Source organism: Littorina saxatilis, linkage group LG8 (assembly GCF_037325665.1).
Source record: "Littorina saxatilis isolate snail1 linkage group LG8, US_GU_Lsax_2.0, whole genome shotgun sequence".
NCBI classification, from domain to species: domain Eukaryota; kingdom Metazoa; phylum Mollusca; class Gastropoda; order Littorinimorpha; family Littorinidae; genus Littorina; species Littorina saxatilis.
In genome coordinates, this window is record NC_090252.1 from 50,431,673 (window position 1) to 50,441,667 (window position 9,995).

The 9,995-nt window shown below is 39.7% G+C and overlaps 2 protein-coding genes across 2 annotated transcripts in view; one reads left to right on the top strand and one right to left on the bottom strand.

Annotated features, from left to right (window-relative positions):
- Positions 1–5,043, bottom strand: part of LOC138973790 (neuropilin-1a-like) — an 11,856-nt gene extending 6,813 nt beyond the window's left edge. Inside the window, exons 1-4 of the mRNA XM_070346498.1 lie at positions 4,963–5,043; positions 2,224–2,300; positions 1,027–1,257; positions 409–714 (exon numbers count right to left, since the gene is read on the bottom strand). Coding sequence (XP_070202599.1) covers positions 409–714; positions 1,027–1,257; positions 2,224–2,296 — 610 coding nt within the window. The 5' untranslated portion in view covers positions 2,297–2,300; positions 4,963–5,043. The remainder of the gene's footprint in view (positions 1–408; positions 715–1,026; positions 1,258–2,223; positions 2,301–4,962) is intronic.
- Positions 5,044–6,159: 1,116 nt separating this feature from the next.
- LOC138973788 (uncharacterized) overlaps positions 6,160–9,995 on the top strand; it is a 45,172-nt gene continuing 41,336 nt past the window's right edge. Inside the window, exons 1-3 of the mRNA XM_070346495.1 lie at positions 6,160–6,245; positions 7,710–7,783; positions 9,736–9,855. Of these exons, the coding sequence (XP_070202596.1) occupies positions 7,711–7,783; positions 9,736–9,855 (193 nt within the window). The 5' untranslated portion in view covers positions 6,160–6,245; position 7,710. The remainder of the gene's footprint in view (positions 6,246–7,709; positions 7,784–9,735; positions 9,856–9,995) is intronic.

A 9,995-nucleotide genomic window follows, 5' to 3' on the forward strand; every position in this document is an offset into this window, starting at 1 on the left:
ACACAAACACACAAACACACAAACAAACAAACAAACAAACAAACACATCGAGTGAAACCTATACACACCCCTATACCGGGGGTGTAAAAAAGTATTGAACTCAGCTATACGCGCTTCGTTCTATAAGTCTCGATTTGCTCTAGAAATCTCTCTTAGCGCACGTGATGTCTTTATAACTTAAATGATATTAACAATGATAATCATAATTGTCAGTAAACACTGGTGTCACATGACTGATGTGAAACAGTTGATTGGCTAATGGCAATGCGCTTAAAACTGTTAACGCACTCTTAGGGTGCTTCTGTGACAACAATATACATTGTATTGTTGTATTTGCTTCATCATTTGTCTATAGAACATTAGTTTACAGACAGTACATACTAATCATATCATAGCATAGGTTCTTACGTAGGGTAACGTTCAAGTTTATTGTTCCTGATGCAGTTCCGCGTACACTGTTATGGAATGTGTAGGACGGCTTGCGGGACAGAGTTACGCTCTCTGCTGTGCACGTCACTTCACGGCCATTGTCCTTTGGATACAGGGAGAAGGTGCATGCGTCGTCAGACACCTGGTTTTCACACGATACCCCACTCCACTCGTAAGAGGGTGTAGGATATGTGTCCTCTGCAGTGCAAGTCAGGGTGACTGGCTGTGTTCCGTTCCTGACCAAGTGAGATGGGCTAATACTGACCTGTCCGTCGTACGGACCATCTAAACAAACAAAGCATATTCAAATTAAGGATGAGTCTTTTGAAAGTACCGCTTACTCACTATACCTTACATTACCTTTCCTTGCATCTCCAAGAATGTTTATTATATGTTGTTGTTGTTGTTATTTGTTTCTGTCCTAACATCTGTCAAATATTTTAAAGCTCTGAAAATGCATGTCACCGAAAGGTACATAGCTCAGGAGAATAACCCAGATACATGTACAATTTACTCTCAGCCAGATATCGTGTGTATGGACAAAACAAACAGCAACCGATGACTACCTCGGATACATGACACAATATGCATACTTACAGGCAACTCGCAGAGTGTACACCACCTCTTCCTTGGAACCGTCAGCCGTGAGAAGACAGGTGTACTGTGTCCCGTTGTCTGAGCGCTGAACGTTGGTGAGGAAGAGGGAGCCTGACTGTGAGTGTCCGGGCCACGTGACGTTGTGAGGTTTCTTCATCTTTGTAAGACAAGTGCAGGACACGTTGGACTTTTCCATCACATAGCTTGGACACTTCTTCAACCTGAGTGCGCCTGTAAAGCACAACATACTTAGGCCAAAAAAAAAAAATAGGTGTGGTTACGGTAACATAGCCCCAAAAAATAGGGTACTTTTTTTTCTAATGTGTACAAATTAAACCTACTTGACAGGGAAATAAGTGTGCGACTCGGGCGCTTTCGCTTTCATTGCGTTTTTTGCACTCGGTTTTTTTTGTTTTTTTTTTGTTTTTTTGACAAATGTAATAAAAAGTTATAGGATCGGCCCCTAAAAATAGGGTAGGTCGGGTTACCGTAACCACACCTATTTTTTTTTTAGGCCTTATACACAATGAAGTGTCCGTTATAATATACGGTAAAGGTTTGTGTATACCTTCACACACGTTTACACACACACACACACGCACGCACACACACACACACACACACATACACACGCACGCACATGCACACGCACTCACACATACACACACACACATACACACACACACACACATACACACACACACATACACACACACACACACACACACACACACACACACGCACGCAAACATACACACACGTGATTATTTCCATACCATCCCGAAGAAGGCAGTAACATGCCGAAATATTGATATAGATATACACGTACCTAACCTGGTTACTGGTGTGTTTTCTTTTGTATTTAAACGATAAAGGTGTCTGTATTTTTTGCAAGCAAATTCCCCCTGCGGAGAGAAACACATGTAGATGGTGAGACCATTCTTGAAGACGAGCACAATGCTTTCAGATTGTGTAATTATACACACTACCAGTATGTTAAGGCGGTTCTGCTAGCTATATGTTAACAAAAACAGATTTTAATTCAAATGTTTTTGAGTTGACCTGAGATAGAAACAAAAAAAAAGCTTGGGTTTACTTTTTTAGTAATGGTTTTGCGATTTAGGGCAAATACATTTATAAATATGATGGTTTTTACAATGAATGCAAATAATATGTTGAAGTAATGTTGGTATTTACCGACAGCCTGCACCAAAAATGTTGACGCAATCACTGTTATGATGCATAGCGAGTAAAACACGGGGGAACTCATTCTCCTGTGACACAGATAAATTGATATCGTAAGTACTCAATCATTTCAGATGGTTACAATGTTATCAAACATACATATTTCAAAAAGGATTACAACACACATTAAATGGTAACACTAAATGCCTTCTCCTCCTCCACATATACAGCACGCCCAAGACATCACCAATCATGCATACATTCTTCCTCACGCCCATAAATCAGAGGTAAAGTAACCATAACATACGAACATAATGTTGCACAGAGGAAGTGATCAGCATGCAGTCACGTGACTTGTGGCTGCTAAAAACTAAAGGAAAATAATTTAATCATATCTGATGATTACTATTGTTTTATTGTGTGTATTTCTAAAACAAACATACAAACCATAAAGTGAGCAAAACATCAAAACTCCACATATAGTTTTAAACAAGTCGTGTTAAGCAAAATACAAGCATTTTATCAAGCTGTCGGCATCAAAGTAACAGATTAACACCAAGAAACAGTCATCGCCAAGACTGTATTCTGATAGTCTCGACTTACCACACCCATTGTCCGGATTTCGTCGAAGATTGCATGACGACAATGTTAATCAATTTGATTGAAAAATGAGGGCGTGACAGTGCTGTCTCAACTTTCACAAAAAGCCGGATATGACGTCATCAAAGACATTTATCGAAAGAATAAAAAAAACGTGTGGGGATATCATACCCAGGAACTCTCATGAGAAATGTCATGAAGATCGGTCCAGTAGATTTCTCTGAATCCCTCTACACACACACACACACACACACACACACACACACACACACACACACACACACACACAAACACACACACACACCACAACCACCACCACCCTCGTCTCGATTCCCCGTCAATGTTAAAACATTTAGTCACAACTTGACTAAATGTAAAAAGGAAAAAAGAAACATAGAAATAAACAAACAAGTCGGATATATAACTGCCAAACTACTTTACCTTGGCATGCGGATATAGTTTACACAAGTTAATGTATTCACAATGTTTGCATGCAACTGCCTCGACACAACATTATTAATCCAGTTAATCAACAACATCAACAACAACAACAAAAACAACAGTTTTAGCTAAATGTGTTAAACCAGTTAATGTCAGAAACAAACCCACAAAGTTTCGATCAAAATTAGTGCAAGTGCTCGTGTAACTAGACAACCAGAAACTCACCGGGTTTCACTGGCAATATTCTGCGCACTTTTCAGGAACCTGTTACGTTCAACTCAAAGTTTCGTCAGTCAAAGTCAAAACTGTGACTGGCGTTGTGCACGTTTGCCCACAAGCTTTTCTGACTTTGAGTCAGAGAAGTGCGGTTACGTAGAAGAAGTGTTTTATTGCCAGAAAAAAAATGCGACGCAGAAGCAGAAGGTGGCGATGATTTCACTTTAATAATGATTGATGTTCGGAATGCAATGACATCATGACATGCAGGGAAGGGCCAGCAATATTCGTCAATATTCTTCACCCAACGCCACAAAGGCTCACGCACAAAATTAGCAATTTTCCAGCTCTCCTTATACTACAGAAATCCATAAGGAGAGTTGTACGATTCTACGTTATTTCATTATACAATCCCTATGCAATAAATCAAATTTCAAATTGATTTTAATATATTACAATATTGCATGTAGTTTCAAAGCTATCACACACACACACACACACACACACACACACACACACACACACACACACACATACACACACACACACATACACACACACACACGCACACACACACACACACACACACACACACACACACACACACACCTTACAACAACGGTGATAATACGTGAGGTGTTAAGCCTCGATTGCTATCGAAAATATGAACGCCCCCCCCCCCCCCACCCTGCCCGAACAATAAAACATAACACCAAGAACAAAAAAAGCCGCGCACTCCCTCTGTTGGGTGTTTCTGCCATGAAGGTGTGACCGGCAACAGCTTTTATGTAACGAGTGTAATATATATATTGCATAGTCACATTACCAAAGGCTAGAGTCTCAATTCATTGTTTTCTTATTTGGTATCCCTACATTCTATCAGATTCTTATTTTCAAATGAATACAATACTTCATATATTTCACGAGCCCAAAATATTTAGAACACTGTTTATTCCCTCTCTTGAGAGTATAATTCTTCAATAAAGTTGCAATGCCCCCATGAATGTTGTATCTAGGTTTTTCATTATCCAATGAACAAGACAGTTTTTAGTGATTTGATTATTAGTTTGTGTGAGTTCTTCCCAGCTGTGGTATGCTGAAAACAGTTATCTGGCTTGTTCATGTTTAATCCATATGTAAAAATGTTGTAAACCTGGTGAAAGTCTCACTCCGATAAACCCAATTATCGCATTTTTACTGATCACATAAACAAAAGCAGCTGTTGCCATTGGTCAACAAGGAACTGTATATCAATTGATATCGTGCAGGATGTGCCTAGTGAATATCATATCGTGTAGGAAGTAGTTTATGAATTTTAGTTTTGAAGAAAAAAATCTCACCTGAAGGAAACAAATGTCTCCCTTCTTTTAAAATCACAAATTTATAAAATGAAAGTAACTGCATCAGAAAGATTAAGCTGTGCAGTGACGAAAAAACAACTTCTCCCACCCAGCTTTAACAGAGAAGCAGTAGAAAAGAATGTTACAATCTTACCGACTGAGGTGGTATTTGAGACTCCGGGTTATATACGCAGGCCAAGACAAACCGCGAAGGCCACATGCAGATGGGATTAGAGACAGGTGATGAAAACAATACTGTTTAATCTACTGACATCCGTGTCCATTCACATTTATTCAGATTTATTGTGAAGGTGTCATTGCACGCAAGTGATGTTTTAGCCGAGCTAAACAATCGATAACCAGGTAAAGGGGAAAGTGATAGGGCTTCAGAGACAGGTGTACATACCTATTATTTACTTATTATTTAATCTCGTTCAACAATCCTGTAAGTGTTATTGAAAGCTGGGTAGGAACTGGTTTTTTTGTAATTCTTGTTTTGCAAAATATTGTTGCAAACTGTTGATGCTCTTAGCCAGAATGTAGGTGTGGTCTGTGTTGTTGCATTGTTGTTAGTGCTTTGTTCAAGTCTATGATTAGTTTGGCATTGCTTCTAGCAGCATTGCAGAAAAATAAAAGTATTGATCAAATTAAAATACAAATAAGATAAAGAAACAGAGGTAAAGATAGGGAGAGGCATGGAACATTTGATCTATATTTGAGCTACTGTGTACTTAAACATCCACATTGTTTTCCATCCATCATTATGTGTAGCGAACATCTGAGACTGTAGTTGATAACGATAGATTCATTTGAATTGTGTATTGTGTACGTGATAGTGTTTCTATTTATTTAGGTTTATTTGTTTTTAATGTGCATTGTTGCTGTTATTAAGATTATTGTATTTAAGATTGATTTAATGCGCTTATGTTGTGTATTGTTGCTGTTATTAACATTATTGTATTTAAGATTGATTTAAGGCGCTTATGTTGTGTATTGTTGCTGTTATTAACATTATTATATTTAAGATTGTAAGGCGCTTATTTTAGGATTTGCGCCCTATAAATATCCTTAGTAGTATTAGTATTAAAGTTAGCTGAACGAGCGTGCACTTTTTTTTGCTGCTTTCCTTAAACATGTGTACCACTAAATGCTGACTACAATGCACTGCTTTGCATATCGATTATCATTACGAATCGGGAACCAATTTGTTCAGCTGCTCTTCTTCCGCAATGCAGCGCTTTTTGTTTAAGTTGTTTTGAAAAACACCTGCGATCTGCGTCTGTCATGATAAAACAAACAAACAGACGTGACCATTGGTAGTTCGGATGACACGTAACTGTTCTTTTCTTTTTTCAATAAATGCAGTATGTAGTAGGGTATATAACAGTGTTCGCTTAGTAAGTGTGGATTTGGTGCAGCCGTGTACGAAGTTATCAGGTAAGTGAAACAAGAGAGTGTCAGAGAGAGAGAGAGAGAGAGAGAGAGAGAGAGAGAGAGAGAGAGAGAGAGAGAGAGAGAGAGACAGAGAGAGAGAGAGAGAGAGAGAGAGAGAGAGAGAGAGAGCTACAGAGATAGAAAATAGCATACTCACACGTTTAGCCCAATATCCTTTAAGCAGTCATGAATCTGTTGCACACAATATCAAACGGAACACAGCAAATCCACTGCATTACGTGTTCTTCCAGTTTTGTTCACAAACATCACAGGCAAGAATTAGTAGAATTTGTTTTTTCAAAACCGGCACGGTGGCCTAGTGGTAAGGCGTCCGCCCCGTGATCGGGAGGTCGTGGGTTCGAACCCAGGCCGGGTCATACCTAAGACTTTAAAATTGGCAATCTAGTGGCTGCTCCGACTGGCGTCTGGCATTATGGGGTTAGTGCTAGGACTGGTTGGTCCGGTGTCAGAATAATGTGACTGGGTGAGACATGAAGCCTGTGCTGCGACTTCTGTCTTGTGTGTGGCGCACGTTATATGTCAAAGCAGCACCGCCCTGATATGGCCCTTCGTGGTCGGCTGGGCGTTAAGCAAACAAACAAACAAACAAAACAATTTGTTTTTCATTGTTCTTCATGAGAAAAAAGAGAAACAAATAACTTACACGCGTAGATTCAGGTCTGCTTTATTATCAGAATGTATCAGAATACCAATGAAAACAAATAATAAAAACACGTTGAAATACAAAATAAAGTATGTAGACAAAACTGTTGTAGTTAGCCTAGATTGTGATCTGTTTTCTTCTCTTTAACTTAAAGCTGTGAACGTCGACACCCTAAGTGTGTTGTAGCGATATCAAACTGTAAGTAAATAATCAGTGATCAACTGACAGTATGAAATTCATGGAAATGAATATCCTGGACTGATACAGTGGATGTGGAGTTTTGCAGTCAGTTGATATAGTGTCTTGAACTGCTGGAGTTATGATGTAAACACAGCTGCCAGTTTGCAAACAGTTAAATGTTATGAAAGGCATGTTAAATAAAAATTCTGCAAGAGATGCAATTCACTTCTGAGGTGTTTTTTTACGTAATGCTTGTCTACTGGTCAATGTGGTTGTGTACTTAGCTGGATTTTGTTCATTATCAAGCAGTTTGTTAGCATCGATCAAGAGTTTGAACATGATGCTTAATCCTATTGTTAATCCGAGAACACCATCTGTGGCCTTACTGGTTTGTACATGGATATCCATGATCAACGCTTAAAAGATGGCAGCCATTCTCTCACGAGGACGTTTTTTTTTTAAATGTCACAATTTGCGGTGAGGTATTTCAAACCCTTCTGATTGCCACACTATAATTGTTTGTGCTCTTTATGGTGTTGGCGACGTTTTTAAAGGATAGAATCGAGGTGCCTTTGGTCTATCATGGCGATATCCTCACTTGTTGTGTGGTTTGCTTGATGAAGGATGATGTGGTTCCCTGTACTCTACTCACTGGGTCTCCTGGCAGTGGTTGTGTCATACCATTCGGTTCTGGCTCGTAAGTATTACCAGTGTTACAAAGAGCTGTGTCTGATTTTTTTTACTCAAATACATGTCCGTGCCGTACTGTGTACATTGTTCTCTGTTGTGTACTTTGTCTGTCTGTTTTAAAGATATATATATATATATATATATACTCAGGTCGAAGTTCTTGTGAATAGTTTGTGTTATCTACAAATACACGTTTCTATTTATCATTAATCTATAACTATTCTTGATTCCTTTAGCCGTGCCTATTAGGTCGAGTGAAAGGATGATTTTAGCACACGTAAAAGTTTGGATGAATGATTATTGGACCCCTCTGTCACTTGGTTCAACATGTCTTCATTTCATCTGCAGCATCACAGTAATTATGATTACAACGGTGCCATGTGGACCCGCACTTGTAGGCACAGTCTTTTTAAACAATTCGGCTTGTCAGTTTAGATCCAGTGGGCGTGCTTGTATATATGATAAAGCCATTTCTAACAACGAAAATACACTGTTCTTAGACATGCACCCGAAGCCAACACCCAGGCTGCCCTTTGTGCGGCGTTGGAATCTTGGTTTAAACATTGTTTATTGAGGAAAATGTTAACAAAACCATGATATAACACGATACGCTTATAAATGCGCACTTAGAGACAAGATGATAAAGTGGCGGACAATATTTAAATGTGTGATATTAAACCATTCAAATATGTGAGCAGTGCATACAAGTTGTCCTTGTAATATTACGATCGTTCATCTCAACTGTTTGACATGCATATCGTGCTTGGCAGCAGTCAGCAGGGTTGGAATCTTAGGATAGTTTTACAGTGTATAACTATCAACTTCAGAAAATACCGCAACACGGTGGCCTAGTGGTAAGGCGTCCGCCCAGTGAGCGGGAGGTCGTTGGTCCCCGGCCGGGTCAAACCTAAGACTTTAAAATTGGCAATCTAGTGGCTGCTCCGCCTGGCGTCTGGCGTCTGGCATTATGGGGTTAGTGCTTGGACTGGTTGGTCCGGTGTCAGAATAATGTGACTGGGTGAGATATGAAGCCTGTGCTGCGACTTCTGTCTTGTGTGTGGCGCACGTTAAATGTCAAAGCAGCACCGCCCTGATATCACCCTTCGTGGTAGACTTGGCGTTAAACAAACAAACAAACAAACAAACTTCAGAAAATCATTAACAAAATCACTCGATCCCACCCAGGCTGTTGCTTTGTAGTATGTGTCCAAGCACAGGGGCGGTTGTACCCTATGCAAAAGCGTGTACAGATCTGAAATAGTGAACGGAACTGTTTCAGGTCAAGGCCTGTACCTTTTAGAGCGTGTCTATAAATTATATTGGATCTTTGACAGTCTATGTAAGCAACAAGAGACACAGAGGTTGGCAAATGTGTGCCTGCATGCTTGTTTACGTTCCTTAGATTACACGTCGGCTAATGGCTCTCACAAATTGCATCCATCTTGATACAGAGTTTCAGAAACGCAATGTCTGACAATAACGATACTACTGTTTTATCCACAAGGTCACACAGGCAAACACTAAGTCTATCTGCAGTCTCAATAGAAATACACCACAGTCATGAGTGTACGAGTACCGTTACTTATGTTTTTGGTTGCATTTATGTTGTGTTTGTTGTTTTCTTTCAGAGAAGTAGCTCATTGTACATTTGTGACCCTCCACCACGGAATGAGTCACATGTCACCTTTGCATGATTTTCATATGTTTACGTTTTCTTAAAGAGTTTTGTATGCTCTATCCAGTGGTGAAAACCGTTTTAGAAAAGAGCGAAAACTGTTTGAGTTATAAGCCTGTGACTTAGGTGACCCTCACAGTGTTACCAGACACTCCCCGGACTTATATTAAGCCTAGCGCAGAACCGTGCGAGGTGACATGCGACTCATTTTGTGGTGGAGGGTCACATTTGTTTATATCGCATTAATATGACATGTTTACATCTTGTATTTTTATCCTACTCAGAACGGCTGAAAATCTGTGAAGCTGGAAGATGGAAATGTGCTAACAGCGGATGCATATCAAGAGATCTTCGCTGCGATGGTGTTAACAACTGTGGGGACAACAGTGATGAGGAAAACTGTGGTACGTATAGTTGCAAGAATATCACCAAATTAGGCACACATTCCCTCGGTCACTGATCGACAGACCAACCGATAAACCAACAGACCGATAGACAAACTGACATGCAACCACACTCACACACGTGCACACCACCCTCCACC